The 26,676-nt window shown below is 41.8% G+C and overlaps 1 protein-coding gene across 2 annotated transcripts in view; it reads right to left on the bottom strand.

The window, feature by feature from the left end:
• Positions 1–26,676, bottom strand: part of TMEM178B (transmembrane protein 178B) — a 232,532-nt gene that overhangs the window by 161,059 nt on the left and 44,797 nt on the right. For both annotated transcript variants that reach the window (XM_076340235.1, XM_076340227.1), the window contains one exon: positions 9,179–9,292. In XM_076340235.1, the coding sequence (XP_076196350.1) occupies positions 9,179–9,292 (114 nt within the window). The remainder of the gene's footprint in view (positions 1–9,178; positions 9,293–26,676) is intronic.

Here is a 26,676-nt window from a genome sequence, read left to right as displayed (position 1 = left end):
AAAATGGCAACCAGTGCCTAGTAGCTATCAACGTATAAAAATCACCTACATGTTTCAGCCTGCAGCTTCTGTCAGGGTCAAAGCCAGGTTGTTTGATTCAAAGTTTGTTGGCATCTATCCCACACTGGCTGCTGTGATGTTCCCTTGTGGATAGTGCATGGCTTTGTGAACAAATCACAATAATCTCGTTTCCAAAGTGTTCCACTTAAGTCTTTCTTCTTTCACTGAAGCAAGGAAGCACTTGCTTCTCATTACTAACCCCATGTGTGGCACGTGGCATGTAATCACCTTGAAATATTTAACTGGCTGGCTTTCATCTCACTAACAGTGTGGGGTGGGGCATCAGACTGGGGTATAAATAAACTGGGATATAAATCATCATAAACCAGGCATTAAATTGGTATATAAATCAAAAGTTATAGAAGTCAGATGGAAGAGACCCATTAGGTCATCCTGTTTGTTCTTTCCTGTGTTCTCACCCTAAGAATGCACACGGCATCATTCTTGATTAGCCAAGAGACATAGAAAAACGCTCATCTCTCCCCCTCTGTCTCTCTCAAGAGGGAGAGAAGGGAAACAGAGAGCTCTGTATGCATATTAATAAAGCTATATTTTGACTGGCTGAACGACTGGAAATGATTAGTGATGGTATGTTTTACCTGTCAACATCTCCACACTGCAACAGGCAAAATGTCTCTAATACTCCTTTGCAAAAAATCACCAGTAAGGCTGGAGGGGGTTTGCTCTCAATTTTCCTGCACTCAGAACAGCTCCGTAAACACCCTAAGACTCTTTTCAATGATGAAGATAAAAACATCATCTTTTTTCCAATATAACAGTGGAAGACAACATAAAACATCGCCTAAGCCAAGGTGAATCCAAGCGCCTGCACTTAAAAATATAACAAAAAAACCAAAAGCAAACAAAAAATACCAAAACATTTTGAAGGCTGCTGAGTCAAGCATGCCAAAGTTAGGAAATACAAGAATGTGACCCTTTGAAAGGGTCAGTGTGAAAGGTGATAACACATGCAACCCTCTAGCTAAGAGCAGTAGGAGCTGAGATCAGTCAGCTGACATACAGCTCCTCCTCCCTCTCACACAAGCACTTTCCTCTACACTTACCCCAGAAGTCCTTGGTGATAAGTCAATTAATCTAAAAAATCTCATTAGAGGCGGTCCCTAGCCATGTTTTTCTCATTTACTCTGACCCAGTGTGAGTCGGGTGACCATTTGAAGTCCAATTTACAGGGTGTGGAGCACGTACAGTTGCTCTGAAAGTCAATGGGAGCTGTGCTCTGAACATACAAAAGGCTATTTAATGCTAAGTATTGTAAAACCCAAGTCTTCATCATCTCTAACCGGACACCCAAAAAAACCCAAGACAGTTAACTTTGATTGCCAGGCCTAAAACGGAAGTTATAGCCCACCTCAAAAGGTTATTAGATAGTATTGTATTTATCTTTACATGCCATGCTTCAGTACAATAATTAGAAATGTGACAAAGCTCACAAAGTAGTTAACTCTGTCTTTGGATCAGGAGTTGTGTATTCTGCAATAAAAAGGCCAGCAACTATACATTAAGCAATGAAAGAGAAACCAAACATTGAAGACATCATTGAATGGAAACATAATATCCCAAATGTATGGAACAAGGCAGGGGTCCTGTGGAAAACACAGTATGTGATTACAGTAATTAAAGACTTGATAATGAGTGTGCTCAAAGGAGATAAATTAAGGCCAAGTATGCAGCCTGAACTGTGTCATCTCCTAACTTTACATGCTTGTGTTTGCAACCTTAAAATAAAATCAGATGAGCATTTTTAAGTTCTTAACTTTCAAACAACCAACAAACTGCAAAAGCAGGAATGCTACTGGGGGATATCTTACTGATTCAGAAGAGTGGCAAGTGGTTTGTCAGCAGAATTTCAAGACTCTTCTGGTTCACATCTGAGCCCCCTGTTATGTGAGCAGGTGGAAGAAGCTGCTGACTGAGGGAGCAGGATGATACCTCCCCTCTACCAGTGTTTCACAGGTCTGTTAGTGGTAGATGTACAGTAAGACTCCTGACTTGTGCACTTTGAACAGGGCTTTGGAGGGGATCCTTCCCTGTTCATTCCCTGCCCTCCTCTAACACACACAAACAACAGATCTTGGCCATTTTTGCACCTTCCCTTCCAAATTGTTCCAGTCCAGTCTAGCCCTTATCCCAGTTTCAATGTTCAGTAATCCCTTGTCTCACCTCTCCCAACTCACCAGAACAAAGTTTCACCCGTCTCCCTGTCCTCATTTTCTCCCTTCCCAAATCTTGGCCATGTTTCCTACTCAGACAGCCCTGTCAACTCAGGACCGGGAGGTCTACTGACCTCCTCCCTTACTCCTGCCCTGCTCTTCTGTCTTTAAGAAGCAAAGGTAGTATGGGAAATAAAAAGTAGTATGCAGTTGGGAAAGATATTCACTAGTACAGGTATTAAGGTCATAGCCATATTAGCAGAACCTAAGATGAAGCTTAGCAGAAGGCAATAAAATCCCTTACAGATTTCAAAATAGGTCTTAGATTTTGATGCCAAAAAAACCCCATTTTTATATCTTAGCTTGAAATAGCAGGATATGAAGAAAACCCTACAGCAGAGAGAGGGAAATGAGAAGGTCTGTCACTACCACCTGGTCATTAGCTATGGGAATGATGAATGTGATGGAGATCCAACAACACTAGACCTCCAGGCATGTGAGCACCTGCTGCCTGACTAACCTCCAGGATGGCTGCCCCGTCTGCTTTAATAACCAATGCATTAAGGAATTACATCATATTGTCAGCCAAATGGCACTGACCAGCAGGACGGTGTCATACTTCAGGGTGTACCTCCATCTGGGGGTCAAGGTAGCTAATTAAAAATGAAACAGCATTTCCTTGTAGTGGAAGATAGGAATGGAAGGAGACCCAAGGGAGTATGGGAGAGAGCGTGGAAGAAAGGAGTAAGAAAAGTGGGATGCTGCCTATTTATTTCAAACACTGCTTGCAGTAGTACCCTGGAAAAAAACAAAAGCAAAGTTCTCTCGGGCCAGCCCTTAATACAGATACAACAATGAAATATTTATTGTTGCTTATAAAAGCAGACAGGGTCAAGCCCATGAGGCTACCGGTGTTACTAATGCATTGTCAAGCTATCAACTGAGCTTCTGTGCAAATCTCAATGTCTTGTTCCATGGAGTGAGAAGCCTTGGAAAGCCTGTAGTAATTAGAAGTATAGACATTACAGTCTTTTCCAGAGTGCTAATTGTTGCCACTGCCATCAGTACCATAACTGACCTCTACAAAAGGAGATTTTTCCAGCCCCCCCAGTAGTTTTACTGGTTATAAGAAGGTATTTGAGTGCTTTGCAGGCCTAAATGAGGAAGCCTTAATCTCCTGCGAAGTTCAGACCATTAAGGCTGATAAAATCCATTCAGCTTTCAGCGTAGATGCTATATGAATTAAAATATTACCACTCTCTACATCCTGTAGAAATCCTTCATTTCCTCCAATACTTACTCCTCTCAGAATGTGCCAGGCTATTACTTTTGACTTTACAATTCATTTTTTATGCAAATGGCTTTCAGACCACCACAAACACAGGATTATTGCAGTTTTCAACAGCGCAGATGAACGTTATCATTCCAATTAACACAAGGCATTATGGTTCCTCTTCTCCTGACAATGCAACTCCCCATGCCAACGTTTTAAATTCAGAGCCCATATTCTGTGGTCCTGCAGTAGAAGTAGGGGGTGGGAGACAGGCAAAGGAGATCACACAGTGCCAGACAAGGAGCATTTCCAAAAAAACAGGAAATTCTAAACATTTCTCAGGAAGCATCAGCTACCTGTATGTGAACTGGTTCTCTCTAAAGCAGTCTGGTGACACAATTTCTGAGCTGTGCAGGAAGAGATCAGTTTCCATAGCAATTCCAGCCACTTTCTGCCCAGATGCAGCACACTCCGTGTTCCTGGACACAAAACATGGCTGCCGTGGAAGACAGACCTAGGTGGCAATGGCAAGCTGGAGAAGAGCAGACAAACAGAAATTCCCTCTTTTGTGGCCGCGTTTAATCCAAAGTACAAATTCAGGTTTGTGATATATAGGGAGGAAGGAAAAATAACAGACTTAAAGACCCAGCTATCTACCTCGCATGATAGGTGCTCTGTGAGTCAGCAAAATAAAAGCTTTTGGAGAGAAGGAAGAATTTTTCATCTTTCTTCTGATGTGGAGACTTTCATGTGATATAGCACAAGACACTGGCAGCTCTGCCATACAAAAGCTCTGAGCGCCATGCAGCATTTGTCCCATTTCAGCTACCAAGGCAGGAGAAAGGGAAGAAGCAGTGGTTTGACTTGTTCTCTGAGAGAAAAATAAATCTCACTCTTCAAGAACACACATCAGCAACTTGCTTGTTTGCAGCGCTTTAAAGCCACAATACTTTCTTCACCTGCCTTGGGGAGAAGGTGGCCCTGGAAAAGGCCCCTTTTACCCTTCCCTTGCAAAGACCACAGTGAGGAAGACTGCAGAGTGACCCACAAGCATCAGCCCTGTGAGGCTCCAGGCAGGTCTGAGCCCACAGCAGGCTAGCCCACAACCCTGCAGCACCTACACAGTTGTTCTTGTTGAAATCGTCCAAGGAATGGATGCACAAAGAAGTCCCACAGCAAATACAAGTATGTTCAAAGGTAAAAATGAGCAAGGAACCATAAGGTCTAAACAAAAGAAGCTAGAGGCAAAAATAAAACATGATCATGCTAGACTGGCTCTAAGAAAGTATGAAGACAATCCCTCTCCTCTTATCTTCCTTCCCTTTTCTGCACTATTTGGCTTCCTCAAAATAAGTTTCTAATCCTAACTCTCCCAGCAAGACAATGAAATGTAGATAGTTAGCTTAAGCATACTTAGAAATTCCTCTCTGCCTATCTTCTATGCCGTGGTTACCCTTTTTCTCAAAACAGTTCTTTCTTAAAGACTGCAGCAAAAGATCAATTTAGAGCCTGGGTTATCTATAGCCTATATGGAAAAAAAATTTTTTTGAATGACGTTCCTACAATCCTTCTGATGGTATAAAACAGCATCAACCCAATAGGTTTCTGTTTTGCTTCAAGGAGTAAGCCGTAGACTAAATACTCCCTGGGCTTTGAGTGCCTTACCCCTCACAGTGGCTTTAGAGAACAGCACTGTTGGTTCCTGGAAGATGCCAAACTGAATATAGTATATCCCCTCATTGCCTTGGTGGTACTACCATTTTCAAAGCAAACACAGCCTTTCACCTTCTTTGCCATAATATACCAGTTAATGGTTTCCTGAAGTTTTTGGGACAAGAGAAAAAAGTTTGCATCAACATAGCCTCCTTTTCATGGTCAGCTTTCTTAAAGTACAAGTACATACGTTAAAGTGCTTATTCCATCACCTTAAAATGCCTCTCACCCCTCCCAATGCCTGTACCATATTCCACAGCTCAAACCCCTGCCATGATCACTTTCCCCATGCTTTGTGAACACAAATCTGTAGCACGTTAAAAGTGAACCTATGAGAACAGTGTAAAACACATGGAACTGAATATGCGAATAAATATAGAACTGTTGAGATTTTGGGGGGATTTTTGGTCTAATAATATATACCTCCATTTCTAAAAGCATCAGTGATGCTGCTGAAGTTTTTCAGAAGCCAGAACTACGGACCAAGTTTCTGTGCACAAGACTGGGGCCAAAATGTGACAGGGTAAATGCCTAATAGCGACTCAATGATATCCTTACACTGGCATCCTCTATAAAGAGACAGTTACTCACGTTCAAAGTTGTTGGACACAGCTTTCCTTCCCTTCTCTCTTCCCCTCCCAGCTTATATAGACACTCGTTTTGTCTAATTAGATGAACATTTATCTCGTGACAGACAAGAGCTGGCAATACTACAATCATCATTCCCTCCATCCCTGTTTAACCAGAGAGAGCTGAGAGGAAGTGATTGCAGGGAAGTGAAGTCCTATTTCCCCAGCTCACGCTGCCATAGGCAATCAATTTGGAGCAAAGGTTCCATCTTGAAAATGTCAAACAGAATGAAAAAAGATAAAATCAAAAATTATAAAATCAGCTCCAACCATTCCTCCAGTTCCAGCTGCTTCCCTGGGTTCTTCTAGCATAGCTGACAGCACAGCTAGAGGAATATCTGCTTTCTGCACTGACTGGTGCCTTGGAGTTCTCAGCCTCAAATTAATTGCCCCTCACCCACTCCTGCAATTCAAGAGAAACTGATGAAGCATCAGTCCCGCCTGCCAGTCTGAAAAAAGCAGTCTGCTGGGCACGGCTGGAGCCCTCTCTTCTGCTCCCCCATCTAGTATGCAGGCAAAGCAATAGAGTTCCTTCCCAGGCCCACGATTTGCTACCCATGCAACAGGGAAGGAAAATAACCACTATTGAAATACAGATACGTCAAAGAACAGCAGTAGCTTCAGCCTGGAAAAGGCATTTTCTTTAGTAGGGTGACCAGACACTCTGGTTTCAACTTTCCAGTTCCTCTGAAATTCCCTAGGATGCCATTTTGCCCCAGTGTTTCATCAGGAAATAGGGTTGGTTGTTTGTTTTTTTTTTTTTTTTTTTTTCTCCTTTCTTCCATCTTATGCTACAGATCTGAGAAATTACCCACGGCAAGATCATAAGGAACAACAGGCCTGGGCCCTGCTCTTTCACTATTTGTCACAACACCCAGTGAAAGGGAAATTCTGAATAGAGAATTGTTCAGAGGAAAATAATGGCCAGGTTGAATGGAAATGCTATTCTGCCTCAGGGTGAGCAGTGGTGAGCTGAAGTAGCAGTGCCCTGGATGAAGCTAGTCCAGAGGTACAGAATCAGGTCAGTGATTAGGCAGGGACAAAAATTAAAGGGACTTTCTGAAGGGACTTAAGAGTCTTAGCCCACTTTATGTCTACTCCATTGCAAATGTTTTCTAAAGGAAGAACATCCCCCTCAACCAAAACATGGTTTGAAAAGATTGCTATTGCCTTGTCTTTTAAAACAGATGTTTTGCAGAAAAACGGCAAGGTCACTGTTCCTACACAGGAAACAGTCATATAGGTTCAGTTCGTTCTTAAATGCAGTGACCTCCAGATCCTCCAGTGGCTAACCCATATATCAAACATTCACCATTGCACCTAACTGCTCTGGAGAAGAGAAAGCTTCGGCAAAGTATTTTTCTCCTTTCCTGTCTTTAGATAGAACTGAAGTCTGAATCTCCCTATCTACATCTACCTACACTTATCTGACTCATGAACTAGCAAGAAAATCTGGGTCAGAAATATGCATGCACACCCACATACTTGGTGTACCCTCCCCAGGGAGGGAGCAAACAGCCTCACCCTGAAAGTGCCTCAGACCAAATCAGATATGTAGAAGTGTGAGCACAGCATGTCTAGACTGCCACTTTGGAGACTGACAAATGCCCTACTGAAGGCTCCTGTCAGCTGCCAACACACCAGGCTCAGGAACTTGCTGATGCCACCAAAGGATACACACACCGAGGGACTAACATGGCCAGTAATATTAGTAATTATATTTAAGCTGAAAAGATACAAAGACAGCTTAAGAATATCCCTTTACCTGAGCCATTGCTGAACTAAAGACAAACTTTAAGACAATAACTCCTACATTAATTAGTAAGATTCCCAATGGATGGATGCAGAAAAGTCATTGCTGCTCACAGCAGTGGCAAAAGCACACATATGCAGCCAAAAGCATAAACCAAAGACCCTTCCTACTGCCCTATGAGCCCTAACAGAAGACATGTTGGGTGGGGGGGGTGTTTCTTTTTGCCCACAGATGAGCAATGTTAACATAAAACTGACACCAGCAGAGATGACAGTTGGTAGCAGAAAACCTGAAAGGAGCTGAACCTCCTGATCTTCTGATTTCAGGGACAAATGAGCACAGCACAGTATTTTGCAAGACCAGCCTCTTACAACCTTCTGGGAGGCATGAGTTCAATATTCCTTTTCTTTGTCATGTCACAATAAGAATATGTATTTATCCACACACAGACACATTTCCAAAAAAATTAGGAATTTAGCAAGACCCTCTAGAACTTTCTTAATGCTTTACCAGATTTGACCAGGTGGGTCTACAAGCACCAATGAGTGTCAAACCAGGCCTGACCTTACCAATGCAGGAAATCAACTATATCATTATACCTTCTCCATCCCAGAGCTTAAAAGGACCCTCTCAAAGCAACAGCCACATAAGGCAGGCATGAAACAGGGACTGAAAGCCCTGGGAACACCAGAGGTCTTACACATTTCTCAAGCTGACACAGTCTGGACAGTAGCTGCTCACTACCACCTTTCAAGATTGTCAATCAGAATTACCATCCCTCAACCCCTGCCATCTTCAGGGAGCTGTTAACTGCTTCCACTGAGACAGAGGAGCTCAGGACACCCATCAGTCTCCATGACTATGTAGTAACAAGAGCATGTTGCAGTGGCATCCTTCCTTGTGAAATCCTACCTCTTCCATTTTATCAGTGAAAACCCTTTTCCATCTCCAAGATAAGAAGGAGAAAAGCTTTAAGGCCAGCCAATACATTTCAAGGGAATTCCATCCCTGTCAGATCTTGTTGCTTCAGCAAACGTTACAAGTTGGTGACCACTGGCTACAGTTATCAGCAAGGGCTAAGCTCCTTCCCTGTGCCTCAAAGGGTGCAGTGTTTCTCTTTCTAGATCTTCAAAGGAGAGTGGTGGCACACTGACCCAGGAGCTGCAGGCAGCAGGACATATTCTACAATAAAAGCCAGCAATGAATTCTGCTGGAAGCAGGAAACTCAGCAGCAGCATGAACTGCGTGAGAGTATGCTCACGTGCAGAGCATTCTACTGAATTAAAAAATAGGGCATTGATTTTGTTATTCATTTTTGTATTTAACTCAATATTAATCTCTGCATACGAATGCCTCTTCCCCACCACCACTTTTTCATGCCTCAGCAGAATTTCTAGTCAGCAGCAAAAACAGATGTAGGTCCTAAGAACAAATCGATCAGTCTGCTACAAAGACAAACTGTATGTGAGAAGAGGGCTCCGAGCAGATTGTCAGTCAAAGCCGCTGTTCTCATTTATCAGTGAGTACCTCCCTTAGACTGCACGTCAGGAGGACGGAGAAGAAAGCCAGCAACACTTACGCAAGGCATGCCACTCATCCTGGCGGATTGTCTTGGTGATGTTGTAGGTGAGGTTCTTGGGAATGGTCGCTGAGGAGTAGTGGTACTTGATGTACGTGCACCGCTCAATTGCTCCTGGGAAGGGCAAAACGCAGAAAAGAAAGTGCTGTTAAATTAATGCAACATGTCCTCCCAGCTGTAGACCAGATGAGCTTGACAACCAAAAGGAAAGGCTAGGAGCCAAGCAATCCCTACCATCAGTCCACTGTGACAACCAGTGCCATCTTTGGCTCACAACAGGCACAAGCTACCTGTAGGGTAAGCTCACATCCAAACTTATGATACACCAAAAGCCCTGCAGTAGCTGCCAGAGTGCCTGCTTTTACCATCAGATATATATGTAGCAAATCACCCCTTCTTTCATTTCTTTTCTCTGAACCGTGAGCTAGCAGCAGGCATATCAGCATTTACTGTGTAGAAACTGTAAATTCACATCTTAGCTTATCGTGCAGTAATATGTCTCAGTGCCTATACTCCAGGAGACACACAAAGCAAACATCTTTGATCTTTCCTTCAGTAATAAAAAACAGCACAGGAAAAATAATATATATAGGTAGTGAACAATTTTCCTGACCCCCTTCCACCCCACAGCCAAGAAGCAAGACAAGCAGAAGGATTGTGACAGGCTGTGGTATGTCTCTTGAAGGTACCCAGACATTTTCATAGCAGGCTTAGAAACAGAATTTATTGGCACCCCTGAATAATGAGCCTCAGATGGCAACACAAATGGCTGAAATGGGCAATTTTTTCCCCTGTAGTCAGGATTTCATCTACGTTCCATGGAAAAAAGCACCACGTGCTGATTCTGTTTGTCTTCTGGTCACATTACATTCTCCTTTTACAGCCACTTTCCTTCCTCTACAATAATCATGCCTCCAGGTCCTGATCTCCTGGCATCTCTCTACATAGTGTCCTTAGAGGAATGGGTCTGGTATAGCCTGACGCTTTCCATGAATTACAGCCTAGCCAAATTTCACACCCGATCAGAAACCTGTGGTAGTACAACCATCCTTGCATTGACGAAAAACAGCAAGATTTCCTACATCTGTTTTGCCAGTGTCCTCAGCTAACACTAGCTTTATTAGACCTTCTCACTAAGCAGTTAGATTCAAAGCTCATGAAAGTCCATTTTTCCATTAATATTATGGTATTTTGGATTAAGCCTTTAATAAGTAAATAGGCATCCTTAATGTGGTTGGCCACACTGTTTGCTACTAGCTACCACTGGTCAGAGAAGCAGTTATGCTGGAAATGCTTTTATGTATTAAAAATACATTAAGACAGGCACTCAATAGAATAAATTAAATGAAGCAATGAATTATATAAATAAAAAAAGCATGCTATACACCAAGAGGCAGGTAGAGAACACTTACTGTCAGCCTGAACTGAAAAGGCAGAGCCATTAGCCTTATATCAACAACTCCAAGGGGTTAAATATGCTTTTATGCCACTAGAAATACAGGTTTCTACCTCAGGTTGTAAAATATTATTTGGCATGAACTTAGATCATACACCATGAATTCACAGCATGAATAAGAAAACCCATGAAACAAAATTATTAGTTACATCGCAGTCTACTAGCATCTTCCAAAGTTAGTGCAATACAAACATTTGAGGTCCTCATTGTTTGCTCCTCTTAAGCATTCTTCACATTCTGCCTTTGACAGCAATTAGATTAGACAAAGCCAAATATTATAGGGGAAAAAGGCAAAATATTTACATATGTATCTGCCTGCCCTGACAGCGTGATGGGCTTCTGTGTGAGTCTGCACCATCTGGGCACCAAATGTACACCCAGAATTAAAGTTCCAAACCAAGAACAGTATTTAAAAAAAGACAGCTAGTGTGCAAAGAGCTTTAAAAAAAGCCCCAAATCACAACCTTGCCTTCTTATAGGTTCTCCTATCCCCTTTTGTTCAGCTGTTTTTATGGATCAGAAGCATTGGCAAGAAAATGGAAAAATGCTTATTTGTCAGAAAATAATCTTTAAGTTATCAGATACCTGCCCAGAGAAGAGATTTATATAGAGTAGCAGACAAGGACACAGAGCCAAGATTCAAAATAAAAGCATACAGAAGGAAGGAAGAAAAAAATCCTGTTCCATTTGCTATAATTTCTTGAAGTAATCAGCAGAAAGCACCTCCTCTTACACCAAAGAGGCTAATTTCTAGCAAGGCCCATCAAACTTCTTATTCTTACTGCAAATACTGTTAGTAGTAATGCAGTGAGCTGTTCACTATCTTATATCACCAAAGCCTAAAGCAGAAAGAGAGATTATGGTCTGAATTCAGGTCATCACTTCACCACATATATAATTTGGGGTTTATGCTTGCATCCCCACGGCTTTAACAAGACTTAAGTACATGTTTAAAGACTGTCTAGAACTAAGAGTACAACTGCAGTGGCAATGGTTCAGTGGTAGCTGAAGTACAGGCAGATTTGAATGGTAAATTCCATTATGATCTCCTTTCCAACCACACAATGTATTTCAACACTGTTCCCAACCCTAAATAACATGCAATTATTAGCCAATAACCATCATGACTCCAACCAAGAATTTGTAGGGACCAGAAGGTAAAGTGCTCTTCAGAGTACATGGTGAGATCTCTTTTTTTTCCTACTTGTCTCTGAAATAACAGGGCTGGCCACTGTATGCAGTCAACAGGGCTGAGCAGAGCACAGAGAATTCACTTGTACCTGGGAATTGTCCCCACTTCTTGCCTTACACGGGGAAACGGACTCCCAGGTCAGACAGACAAGGATGCTGCTCCTGGATTTTCACCCTTCTCTGAAGCATTAAGCATAGGTTCACTGCCAGAATGAGTAAATCTAATTAATTTTTTGTTACAGGGCTCAAAATACTTAAGTCTAATCCAAGTTACTGGGCTCAATAAAGAGATAAACAGGTGAAACATAATGGTCTATGATATACCAGAGGTCAGCCTGCAGGAGCTAATGGGCCCTTTTGGCTTTAGGCTGTTAAACTCTATGAATGCTGAGTTTAATACACTCAGGAGAATGTAGTTCAGAGTGTTTCAGAGCTGTCTTCTACTAGCTTCCAGCACTTCAATTACTTCAGATTCTAGAACAGCAGCAACTGCTGGAGAGAGCATGCAGCCATCTTCATCCACATGGCCACTGCTGATAGGAGAGGCAGGCAGGATCTTACTGGGAACCTCAAGTTTTTCATGGCCCAAACTGACAAGGTTTGTGATTGCTTGGCATTTAAACATGAGCCATTTATGTAAACCTGCTCTCACAGACGTAGAAGAGTGACCCTGCTGAGTTAATGCAACTGCATCAGCGTATGTCTAGCTAGAGGTGAGAATTAGCTTTTGAAACTTAGAAAGAGGTTTTCATTTGCCTGGACCTGTCAATAGAAATTAGGAAAAGGATGAGTCTATAGCAGTGACAATTTCATACTTCAAGATCTTTCCTACTTGTCCCACACAGAAGAGAACTAGGTTCAAGACCCCCAAACATCCAGTTCCTAGAGGTCCTTGGAAGAGCAGAGGCAGTGACTGCAGCAAGGATCAGAACTACTGCTCTCCTGGAAAGTCCTCTCAGAAAAACCCTAAGAAATCCTTACCTTCAAATGAATGAATAGCTATGCTCGCTCCAGTCTTTGCAGTGGGAGGGGAAGCAAGAGTAAGGAAAAAAACACCCCAACACTTTCCCTTCCATACCCTCAGTAGGGTAATTGCAATTTATGGAGCATCTCCAGCCTTCAGCACTAACAGAAAGACCAAATGCAACTGCAGCTGAGCTCTGCACTTTGCTCAAGTAACTGGGAATGGTATTAATAGAGCAAGCCAGTGAGTGGGTTTTTTCACCTATGCAGCTGCCATAGCAAGTGTTATAGCTGGCCACAAGAAACACAAAGCAACCACAAAGCTGCTCCACTGACAGACGCAGTACAGTCTATGTTCCTCTGATCAAAGGGAAATGTTTGCTGAAAATCCTAAAGAAAAGTGGCTGACATCTTCAACTAAAGTGCTAGGGAAGGGATCAGCAGGAAGATGCAACTAGAACTATGCAGAGCAAAACTGCCATACCATCCTCACATAAGCACAGATGCTCAGAGGGGATTCAGCAGCTGTAACTCTGTGGTTGGCAACACCCTGTTCCAGAAAAGTTCAGATGCCAAGTAAAATTGAGATAAGGAAACTAGAGATAGCTTCATCCAGAGCAGCTAAGTATTCACAGCATCAAACATGCCACTCTACTTACTGATCCGCTTACCTCCTCAGTTCCCCTCCCATATCTGTTGAGCATTGCTCCATACTACCACTTTATTATTATATAATATTTCCTTTTCTCTCCATTACAAGGAAAATCCTTAAACTGTGCTATAGCAGGAATATCACCTGAAAACACTGCGCAATTCTTTTTATTTGATTTTCAAAACTATCTCAATATCCTGATGTTAGTTCAGCTGCTAGTGAAACTCAGCTCCCACTGCATTACTAGGGCTGTAAACACTACCCCAGTAGAGGCCCCAAACTGTTTGGTAATGGAGGGGGGGACTGAACCATTCTCCCACTCCAAGCTGAACAGGGTTGAGATCAATTAAAAGGAAGGTCATATTGCTGGTATCCATACTGTATTTGGCTGGTGGGTAAACAGACAACATTTTTCAGAACTTTTGGACCAGTGTCTTTCTTCATCACCAAGGGCCCCCCTGCCTTTAAATATAATAATATTTCAACACTTTCAAACTGCTCTAAGAAACAGTCTTTACCCATAGTTAATTTAAGAAATAGAATGAAAATTCAAAATGCCACCAGGGTATTGGTCACATCAGTCCTAAAATTTGGATCTCAGACGTGACCAGAGGCATTTGCCTGTGAGATCAGCTTAACTTTTGCAAAGGTGGTTGTCAAGTTTCAGGAATTTACACTGTCACTGTGATCATATAGTCTTCTGCGTAATACAGACCAACTCATCTGACAGCTGGCAATAGAAAGTAGTCCTTCAGATGGCCTTTCATGAAACTGGCAATCTGTGAGAGCAGTTAGGTAAGTGTCAGTAATGTCATTTCAGATCCAGCCCAAGATGGCACACAGAAGAGTTACTTACACTGGTTATCTGACTATACTCCCCTCCTGCCAATGAGGGCTACAAGATTTCACATTTTTCCCCGCCAACTTTCAGGGCTGCAGATTGCAGAACCATCCTTAATGTTCAGGTTCGCAGGCACTGGGCTTATCTGTACAAGTTACCTTTGGTAGCTGGAGGGCTTACAGCTACACATAAGAATTTCTCCCACTCCAAGACTCTTTGAAGCAATCCTTGGGTAAGAGCAATCAGGAATCTCAGACAGATGCAGGGAGCCAGCAGCTCGCTTGCTCTGGATGCACTATGGCATGTCCATTCCAGACTTCACAACAAGCTAGCACTGACATGACAGTCACCTTGCTTTCTGCAACATGCAGAGATCTGAAACCAGGTGGTATCCATTCTTCTCTTGTAGTATGTATGTTGATTTCTAAAAAGGATCCAGCTGCACAGCTAGTATTTGTTTTGTTACATTTCCTGCCGAGGCTTTTGATATGATGAGCTTCCCTGAAGAGGCTGACATGGATGTTCTGAGCCTTTGCTACCTCCAGGCAGCTTTTCCTTCTTCTGTGTTGCAGATACCTCTGGATGAACTGTTCGTAGAAAGCAATTTATTCCATAAAATTCACCCTTTGTGCTAGCTCTAATTTTTACAAATCTGTTTGAGAATTACTACACAAACATTTCCTAGTAAAAGGAATCTTAGCCTCTGGCTTGCAAACTGCACTCACTACATATATTTGCTATTCATTATGAGAAACTGCCTTCTGTATGAGACATTGCCTTAATCCCATGGTTTAGTTACTGTTCCCTCATTGGGTGACCATATCCATGCCAAGCAGACCAAAGATGTAGACTGGTCATTTAGGCTCTAATTGTTTCACATTATCTTCAGAAAATCTGTAGAGCAGAGAAAGTTTATAGTTTTTTCTTAGCATAACATTTCAGTAAGGTTTCCAGGGGCTATAATCATAGTTAGGGCTAGGATCAGGTTACACAAAGCAATTGCATGTGGCACGTTTCTGTTAATGTCTTAGAAGTCTTGTCTCCCTTAGAAAAGTTAATTGTTAAATTGTGCTAGCATTTCATGCAGCCTCCAAACCAGCCCTGGCCATTCAGGCTGGTGCAACTTAAGAATTATCACCCTCAGCTGTATGTGCTGCCTTCAGTCTCTTAAATCACTTCGTATGAATCATCAGAACTCATCTGGAGGTACCTTAATATAGGCAAGGTGGTTGTTGCAGTTTTAGCATGCATTAACTGGTCAAACTAAACCCTGGAGGAAGGCAGGAGGAGAAATTAGGTTCTACCTTGACCAGCTGCCATGACAGAATTGCAATCAGATATGCTGACTAGTTAATGAACTCATGATGAGTAACCGTCTTCTTAATGAAGGCAGAGACTTCATTAGAAAGTATTGCAACACACTTAACAGGATTATTTCATTACCTCTGGAGTAATACCAACCATTAAAGTACTGGTTACATATTTGTGCCCAGCTATAAATTTATTAATGCCAAAAATGTAGGAACATTATTCTTCTGCATTAATTGTAGAATTATTTAAGGTAGAAGGGTCCTCTAGATGTCAACCAGCCCAATCCCCTGCTCAAAGGAGGAACAACTTCAAAGTTAAAAATCAAATTCAAAGCTAGTTCACATTGCTCAGGGCCTTGTCCAGTCAAGCTTTAAATACCTCCAAGAATGGAGTTGCACAACATCTTTGAGCACCTGTTCCAACATCTGACCACCTTCATTATGATTTTTTTCCCCCTAATACCTAATCAGAATTTCCCTTGGTGCCATATGAATATCTTGAATACTAGAATACCTAAGGTCTAAAAATCTAGGAAGAATATGCAAATAACATCACCTTAATCAACATGTCTGATGAATATTCATTAACTTACATGCATAAATAGAAGCCAATGTTCTAATTAATGGAGCTCAAGATAGATTTTCAGCCACAGCATGGGCCAAATTTTTAGAACAGGAGATCATATTTGTTCCTGGCTGGCTCTGGCATCATCCTGAAGTGAGGTTCAGCTTGGTCTGCCAGTAGGACTTGTTGCTACTTGTCCTAGATAAAGTGAAACAACATCTGGTACTGGTTGTTGCTTGCTGTGAGCTGCAAGGAAATCGGGCTAATGCCTCTCTTCGGTTGATGGGTTGGGGTTTGTGTCTTTTGGGTTTAAGACTAAGTTGCTAGCCCCTAGCTGCTACCTCTACAAGTGGTTAGAGGTGCACTATCAGCTTCTACTCACCATTTACAGGTTCATGTAAAAGTCAGGGAGAAGGATGTGATACAGTCCCCTTCCCCTTCACAGACAGACCCAAGGGTCACATATTGGGAGAGACAATGAATGTGTCTATGGTAACACTTAGCATGTATCAGGAGTGCACTTTTGAAAATGACTTCCTGATCATCTCTAGTTACCATGCTTTGGTTCATAACACGATGTGGTGTAAGACCATGCCAACTAGATACTTCACAAACAAAGCTAAATTGGAAGATGAGCTAATGGGAATTCAACTAATTGTACAAGAGCAGAGCCAGTCTGAAGTAACATCCGCTCCCTGAAAACACACATGAAGTGGAATTAGGTCCTAAGCACCAATTGTTTCTTACAAATCCACCTCCATTGTACCACACTGTTTACAAATGTAGATCTAACCTATGCTGCATGCTGTGTCTCTGCAGTTAGAATCATCCTAGTAAGGACCGCCAAAGGAAATTCAGCCCTGAGCGACCATAGCTCTAGGACAGCCACCTGGAAGGATGCCTTATCTACCTAGATGGTTGATCTCCAAGACTAGAAAAGCATATGGAGCAGCCACATGGCATGAACAATACCACAGCAAGAAGCACAGGTCAGCAAAGTTCTGTAGAGCTGCAGTCATCACTGATATGCTCACACCAGCCACACTCACAAATACAGGTAGACAAGTAGTCTGTGTTTTGGGTTCAAAGACCAATTTGAAAAACTGGGGGGGGACAGGGGAGGGGACACTGACACAACCAGGAAAAAAAAATAAACCAACCAGAATTTCAAATCAACTGAAAAGTTTTGTACAGCCACAAAATTGTATTCATATACAACTTATTTTGACACCTTTAAAGAATAATTTAAAAAAATTATTTCAATTGAAAGTCTGATAAATGTATTTTGAGAATTCTAAAACACTGACATTTTTCTTAATTTCATAGGTTTTTTTCCAACTGAAACCATCAGCCATATTAGATCAAGTTTCACAAGTTGTACTGCTCCCTTGCAAGTTCTTTGCTTCAGAGCCAATTTTCTGCATGAAAATAATTTGCTAACTGTACTATAAATGTACTTATAAGCACACTAGGCACCTATACCTTCCCTGTTGGGTAAAATGTAGAAAGCCTGCTAGGCTGCCAGTGGCAAAGGGATATTTCAATAGCCAGAACTCTACAATATCACCTAAACTTGCTTTTTAAATGTAGATGTCTTTACCGACCACCAGAAAATGCAATGAACACAGAACTTCAGCGAAACATACTCAGAAGACAACAGCATCCTCTGTTTTACCTGAAGGAAAAGCTTGCTTGTATTCACCAAGTTGGCAGCCACTGAAAGGATGAGACATTCATAAGATAAATATTACTTTGTCCCTGAAATGGCACATACCCAGCAAATACATTAACAGAATGTATGGCTTAAAGAGTTTCATTAGGAAAGTGAGCAAGTGTTTTTTCAGAGTGACAAGCAGAACCTTCCTGCTCTTTTTTCCTCCCGTTTTTCTTTTACAGTTCTTCTCACTTGATTTCCAAATAAAGGTTCTCTCAGAGCCTCTAGCTTAGTAAAACTTGTTAGACAATGCTCAGCTGGTAAAGAAGTCTTGTAAAAACCCAGTGAAAACATATCAGGGGGAATGGTTGAAGGGATCCAACATACCGTACTAGCCTGTACTATCCATACAGAAATGGGGTAACAGATGATAGTATGCCATTCCCATTCTTCCCAGGCCATCTGGGATGAAAACCTGCCAGCTCACTTTCAGTACTGATCCATTAGATCTCTAGAGATATGGAAAAATATCAGATACAAAGTGCACGTGAAATGGAGGCACTCCATGAAGCTTATGGATCTCCACACACAACAGCTTTGTCATGCGTGGGCTGTATGGTGACCAGATTCCACACAGGCACTTCCAAATATTTCAGACTGAAACACCTACATTTCAATTTCAACTTCTCTTTCTACATCGAAATATCTAAATTTCCTTTTAGTCACACAGTGGTTGAAAGATAGAGGTGCAGACATGTGTGCATGCACTGAGCAGACAGCAACATTTTCAGAGTAGAGAAAAAAAAGTGCCTGAACAGCTTTTGCCAGGTCTGTTCCCCACATGCTTTCTGGATATCCCAGCAAATAGCAGCTTGCTTAAAGCAACCAGCTGGCAGAAGATAAGTATTCCACCCATGATAAGAAAAGAATCCAAGTATGATACCAAAAGCTGAATTTGCATTGGAAAGTGATGAGCTCACACTTTCTCTCCAGGGACCAAGGAAAGCGGGCTGGCAAGGAAGCTGGAGTAAGAGGATGGTTATGAAACACTTTTTTACTTCAGCTATTAATAACAGTCTCCAAGCCACAGGGCACTTGAGAGGAGGAAGGCATCTCCTTGCTTCTATTAATCTTTTTGTCCACCTATTTGCATTGGGCTGGCCGCAGGGGAGAGGGAAGCAGAGCACAAATGAAAAGTTAGAGAGGTTAAAAGGGCTGAAAAATATTTGCTCCTACTTGTTTGGAGGCAGAAATTAAATGATCAATAAAAAGTCACCGAGACAGCAATTACCAGTAAAAACTCACTGATGACCCAATAGCTCATGGAACAAAGCATTATCTCAGCACTGCTGTCAAGCCAAAGAAAAAGCACAGCAAAGGCTGTGCTGTGGACAGGTTTCTTGTATATGAATGTACATCTTCTGATTCGCATAGTAAGATACTCCCATGAAGCTTGGTATTTATTGAACCAGCTTTGAAACCTATTTCAAAGAGATGCCTGGAAAGCAGGGTCCCAGATTGCCAAGAAGAAAATAAGGATGGGTCCACTGATATCACTAATTCTGCTGAGGATCTGCGATCACATGCAGTGAAGTCTAAGGATGCCTATCTCTGTACCTTGGAAAGCTATTTTATATGCTGCTTTATAACGTAAATGTGCCTTTCTATACACATTTACTCCTCTACTTCTTAAAGCAAGAGGAACATAAGCCCTTCTCTGTGTCTCCACACTGTTAGTTTACAGCCAGCTCCACAAATTGCTGAGCTGGAGAAAGCCCTTGGCTTCCCTGTAGCACTTCAAGTTCTTGTAACACTTCAACCTTGTGTTTAAACAGCAGAAACCACAACACAACAGAGAATCATTCAGATGCTTTGCATCCCACATTAGCAAACTTAAGCTGAGACCTAACACAGACTAATCTCCCAGAAGGTCCCACTTACAGGCTCAGTCTCATCCAGCACCTACAGCAGTCTCTTAAGAATATCACTTAAATTAAAGGACTTATGTGGGCTATGCAACATATCTATATGACACTATTTTCATGTAGATTTTGTCTCTCAACTGAGCTGGGGCAGGGGGGAAGTTTCACAACTTTCACTTGAACATAAATTGTGAGGAAAAAGGAGGGAGAAAGATAAAGTTTTTGGCAGGTGTCGTATATTAGGGATTCACAGGAATCAAATTAAGGAGACCAATTTCTAGAAGAATAACTGTATTTTTCCCCTATTTTAAAGATTGGCACATAGTCAAAAAGCATTTTGCTTATATGCTGAAGTTAAGATGTGGTTTCCTAACTCGCATGGTTACATGTAAGAGGTGAATTGGCTTGCCTTAAATTTTGGGAACTACACCACCATTAGCATGGATCCTGTTTTGCACATTTTCAACAAAAGGTAACTATGAGAAACCACAGGATTTGAAAGGATTGCAGTTCCAAAGAAACTAGCAGCAGGCAGCTAGCCTATCAAAGAAATAAGTGAGGAAGGAATCCAGCGTGAGCTTTTAAGCAAGGCTGTTTTTTTCCCCATGAGAAGACTACAGCATGGATAGACCAGAAAGGGTGCACCCTGCTATGCCCATAAACTGTTCTCTCAATCTACTGTGTACTGAGCTTGTAGCCTCCTTTGCTGATAAGGACTCTCTTGAGACTTTAAAACTATGCTAACAGAAGACTTTGGACATATTCTCTCTTTGGTGGAAAGATTCCTTTCTTAGTAAGTACATCCTTATCTTCTGGATTCCTTAAGATTCACTAGCCTTTTTTTATGCTGTCCCCATTCTAGTTATTTCAGATAACTGTTAGGGTAGTGTGATTGGAAGAAAGGCATTTTCAAGACATCACTTCATACACGAAACAAGTATTTCCCAGACAAAGGTACTCTGCAGTTATTAAATGTATGTGCAGTGTAAAGCTGACAGACAAGACCACCCCTAAGTGAGCAGAGTTTCCCCTGCAAGTTCATAATGTCTCTTGCTCCATAAACTCTACCAGCTGAATATCTACCCAGATCACGCAGCCTGATGAACACAAGCTACTAAAACTACCTTGAAATAAACCTTGGGACTGTTTATTGGCAAGTAGAGACCACTGAATTATAAAGATAGCATGTATAAATGCTCTCCAAAGTAAGGAGTAGTTTCATGTTTGACCATGCTCTTTCCCTGTAAAGTCATTCCTTGGATTGTCCTAGTTCAAATTATTCATTAACTGGTGAGTCACCATCACTAAGTTACAAGGATGCTCCATCTTCCTTTGTAAAGGAGTATGCATTCAGAGGGACAAAAGATTTCACAGCCGACTGCCCTTTCCTTGCAAGGCCATTTGCTACACTGTTATAACTGGACTTACTATCGTACATGAGGGCTTGAATGAAGCAAAGGCCTTAAGAAACTAAATGTTGTGTAGATATTTTAAAAGTAGTCCTTGAATAGTCAAACTGAAAGACACAACTAGAGGGAAAGGGAGAAGAAGATAAAGATGGTGGTAAGAAGATCAGACAACTGTATTATGAAATGCGAGATGAGCTAAAGCACAATTTGGTCATTCTAAAAACCTATGAACCACAAATATTGTTAATCTCTCCGCAGCTGTCTGAAATCATAAGTGGTTTCTCCCTTACAGAAGGAAATGATTCTTGAAGAAGTATTTGAAATAGGAAAGGTTGGTGGATGTCATCAAGAAATATTTTTCCAATTGACTGGACTGTGCCCTTACTTATCCAATGATGAGTTTTGCAATACCATCATATGTCCTTGTGTCCAGAAGGTTTAAACATTGAGTGCCTCTTCATAAATGCTACAATAATTCATTTTTGGTGCTAGCATCAAGTTCTGGCTGCACTCAAATGTACTTAAGTCAACAAATTAGGTCTAGAATCTCAACATCACTGCAGACGCTGCACCAAATGAGCAACACATGTTTCAGAGTGGTTGAAAATATTGAAAGGATAAATGCCCTTGTATGGGGGTAGAGGGAGCCAGAAACTGAGAAGGGACCAACTCATCTCCAGCCCCAACCTTCCCTTTGCTTATTTGCAATATAAAACTGGAAGGACCAGGATATGCCAATAGCTGCCAGATATAGGAAAGTTAGTAGTGGGAAGACCTACTCCCAGCATGGCCTTCAACTGGGAATTAAGTTGCTCTAGCCAAATCCCAAAGGCACCTAGTCTCCAAGCACGTTAGCTAAGGTTCATGGCATTTCTTTTCCTTTAAGACATGTGTAAGATGTGCCATTTAATGCAGAAATAAAAAACGTCAAAAGCCAGCCCAGGTTATGTAACAGGGCAGCAAAACAGAGTAGAGAAAACCCAGGTAGCTCTAATAGCACCTATTACTTTTTTTATATGCCAAAGAAAGTTACAAATTGTTGTAAAACCATGTGACCCTAGCTTAGACCCAGAGCTGGTGTATATTTAAATGTAGAAAGACTATTGTGGGATGAGACTCTCTCATCCAGTAGACATGTCTACTGCTGGGTCAGTGCAGATTGGGGAGCAGACTGGGCTTTTGCTGCTGCTGTTGGGTTTGTTTTTTTTTTTTTTTGCAAGGAGGGGTAGATGTTGCTTTGCTTTGGGAGGGTGTTGTATCATGATGTTCCCTTGCCTGTAACATCCTCTTGTCATTTGGTAAAAGTAATCTATTGCTTCTTGCATCTTCCTGTCTGAAATGTCAAATCAAATTAGAGGGTCACAATATGAAAATCTCCCACTCACTGCAACATAAGATATTCTGGCCAGGGCAAGCTGGACTAAATATTTCTGCTGCCTTTCAAGAAGGATTCATAGGTTGAAAGAGATGCTTCAAAATGCACATAGAGCCATTAGTTAATATAAATCTATTGACAGCAGCAACAAGCATTATCTAAAAGGTAAGCATCACACCTCTGAAGACATTGTCCCTATCCATCTTGTCCCACCACCCCTATGCCTGAAAGGCCAGCAGAATCCCACTGGGGCTTAAAAAAGATGATTCTTAACATGCCTCCACTGGGCCATCAGCCACTCTGGTGAACGGTACAAAGAGAACATGTCAACTTAATGGAAAACATTCTTTGGAAAACATCCAAACCTTTAAGAAAATATGCCATTAGCATTATTCTTATACCCTAGGGTCCTGAAATATCAGGTTTAATAACAACAATTGTGACAAAAATCATAGTAAAGAGATACAGCTGCAAGATGATCTTGCCCAGAGATTCCACCCACCAGGGTAAGAGCCAAATGCAGCGCTAGGAAGAGACTGCAGTACAAGCTCAGTGAGCTAACTACATTCAAATTACTTTCAGCAAAAATGTTTCTAAGTACAGCCTAACTCAAAGGGAACACGAGATTAAGGTGGCAGGTACATGGCTGAGATTCAGGGAAGCACTCTCAGGACAAGGAAACTTAGGAAGGAGAAGCAAAAAGCTAGTACCATACTGCAATAGAAATGCAGTGAGGGTAGACAAGTGCCAGACTCACTGGCAGAAGAGTCAATGCCCCAAATTGTCATACAATAGACTTGTTTTTCATTGCTGGAATCAGCAAAAGAAACAAACACTAACATGGCCTCCTCCAGCAGCTGATTAGCATGATCATGCCTAGAGAAAAGAGCACCCAAGCTTACATGGTTAACAGGATAGGTTATAGCACTTACGCTTGTAGCTACACAACTGTGCAACAGGCAAGAAAAAGGGGCTAGCAGCACAGAGCTCTGAAAGAGATGGGGAGAGGAATAAAAGAAAGTAGCCCAGTTTCTGAAATTGATAACATCATCCTACATCTTTGTATAACTCATTTGCAAATGTGGTGGATTTTACACCTTAAGGATTAAACAGTTTTTCTAAAGATATCCACAGCAGCTGCAGGATACAGGGATAACCATTCTCAATACAGGGACACAGTTTTGGTAAAATACTCCAATCCTGGTGTCCTGGTTTTGGCAGGGATAGAGTTAATTTCCTTCCTAGTAGCTGGTACAGTGCTGTGTTTTGGATTTAGGATGAGAACAATGTTGATAACACACCGATGTTCTAGTTGTTGCTAAGCAGTGCTTACACTAGCCAAGGACTTTTTAGTTTTCCATGCTCTACCGACTGAGAAGGCTGGAGGTGCACAAGAAGCTGGGAGGGGGCACAGCCAAACTGGCCAAAGGGACATTCCATACCATGTGATGTCATGCTCAGTACATAAACTGGGGAAAGCTGGCCGGGGGGACCACTGCTCGGGGACGGGCTGGGCATCGGTCAGTGAGTAGTGAGCAATTGCACTGTGCATCACTTGCTTTGTGTATTATTATTACATTATTATTATTATTTTATTTCAATTATTAAACTGTTTTTTATCTCAACCCATGAGTTTTTCTCACTTGTGCTCTTCCAATTCTCTCCCCCATCCCACTGGGGTGGGGGGGCACAGAGAGGGGCAGGGGGAGTGAGCAAGCAGCTGTGTGGTGCTCAGTTGCCGACAGAGGTTAAACCACAACACCTGGGATACCAGAAAGTAAACAGTTTGAACTTGCATGAATGTGACTTCATCCACACAAAAGAGAAGCCTGTGCCAAGAGCATGCACAGGGGTGAGACTGGATGTCAGCACTTCATAATGGATTACATTAAAGAAAAGATACCTCAGCAATATAGAATCCCAGAGGTTTAATAATTATCTTTCCAAAATGAGCGAGCAAGTAGCCCAGAAGTGGAGAATCCCTCAGCAGGTAGAAAACAGAAATTTCTAGGTAGTATTTCCCACCTTGCAGCAAACATCTTTCCCGTAGGAAAATAACCAAGTTACCTTAAGGGGTGAGAAATAACAGTATCCATCCATTCCTCTACAGCCTTTTAGCTGTGGAAGGAAGATTTGGCTACAAAATTGCATGACAATAAGTTACTTTAAAGAAAAATATGCAGCACTCCATGTCATATAGACTATAATATTTAAGAACACTTAGGTTGTCATCAGAAGGAGGGAGGAAGAGAAGATACCTTTGTTCTGTATTTAGATTTCCTACAGACTTGGTGACATTTACTGTATTTCAGCAGTGCTGTGTTAATGCCGAGGAGCCTCAGTCTTGGACCAGGTCCCCATGAGGCCAGGCACTGTGCAATCTGAAATTAAAACTGTCCCAGACCCAATTCCTTTACCATTTTGTAATATTTCAAGTGCTTCTGAATGTTTTCAATACCACACCTAATAAGATGATTTCATACTGGGATGTGGAGATATACTTAAAAATCAGTGAAAGAAAAGAGCTGTATATATTATTAATATTCAATGTCCAAGAAAAGACATAACCAAGTGGAACGGTCTCATTGTACTCAACCATACATCTCACCTACCCACACGGCCTCATTATGCTCAACTATATATCTCACCTACCCACAAGAGTTCTTCCTTGAGGACAAGCTATAATTTTATTATTCATATTATATCAGGGCAGAAAACAGTTTGAAATAGTCCTGGATGTTTAGAAGACTCAGCATCCTGTAGCCCAAGAACAAATAAGAACATGTAAACACTTGAGGTCCCATGGGGAAGTAGTATATCGCCATGTAAGCTGCAGATTGCTTCTGCAGCCGCCTTTGAGCCCCAACATGCTCCGCTGATTTAATCTTAAATCTGACATCAGATGCCTTTGTCTGATTAGGATAAATTAAGTCTGAGGTTTTGATCATTCTGGAGCCCTGATTCCATGCCACGAAGTACAAAATCAGTAAGGGGGTTTACTGCAAATGATTGCACATGACCCATGGCAGCAGCATAACACTTGAAGCATTTCAGCACTAGACGGCTCTGCAACTTCTCACCACTGACACTGCAGAAACAGAGACCCAAATATGCTGCCCTGAGCATCAAGCTGAGCATGATTTCCTCTCAGCTATTACTCCAAATCCCATAAAGTGAATTTGAGTAATGCCGTGTGGCCTTTGTGCATGATAGCTGAAGGATGCCAGTCTCACTTCTAATAGAAGAGCAGACAGCTGTCACCACAGATACTCTTAATAGGAGATTTTTAGGAGGAGATTTGGGTTTTTTTATTTGAAAGCTATGCTAGTATAGTCTGTTACTTATCTCTACCTGGAGAATGTTGGTGCCTGCTGGATCCTCAGCCTACTGTTAGAAAGGACAGGGATAATCACTAGAGTGCCTTGTCAAAAATGGGTGCCTTCTCACCATTCCTGCAAATATGATTCCTGCAAGACAGCTGTGCTGCATCGGGGATGTAGTCAGATAGTCCTAGGCAGGAAGATGAGATATTCACACATGAGCTGTACCACTCTGCCACATCACGTAAGACAGCATGATGGAAGGTTTTGAGAGTATCTTTCATTAGGGTTAGGGCTATGCTGCTCCCATCAGTCAGAAGGAAAGCAACAGGAAAAGTATGAGCACTGTCCTGCCAGAGACTCCATAGTGTGTCTTGGCAGGCAGACCCAGTCTCCTGTGTCATAGATTACCTGATCAGAGGAAGTGCAGCTTGTTGCACGGTCGCAAGATTAAAAACAAATATCCCCTTCATTGGTTTAACCTTTGGTTCCTTAGCCCTGCAGTTCACCTCTCTGAACTACAAACAATCACAAGTCATAAGTATTTAGGAGAGGGCAATAGCTTCTCCCTATTCCAGAAAAGGAAGTTTAGTGTGAACTGCACTATTTAGCATGAACCCACGCCACATGATTATGAAATGAATTAGCAATAAAAATTTATTTCATGTACAAAAGCCTTTTAAAAGAGAAATAAGCCAGGCTCCAAATTACCATTAAAATTAACTTTCATCAACACTCTGCCAGTGCTGCTGAACTAATGTTCTTTGCAGAAGCCGAGTGGCTTGTTTGATGATTGAGTGATATCAATCAACACGAACTATTGTGCTAGTTGCTTCATCT

This window comes from Aptenodytes patagonicus, chromosome 1 (assembly GCF_965638725.1).
Source record: "Aptenodytes patagonicus chromosome 1, bAptPat1.pri.cur, whole genome shotgun sequence".
Classification (NCBI taxonomy): Eukaryota; Metazoa; Chordata; class Aves; order Sphenisciformes; family Spheniscidae; genus Aptenodytes; species Aptenodytes patagonicus.
Note: the sequence above shows the minus strand (reverse complement) of the source record. Positions and strands in the feature narration are given on the sequence as shown.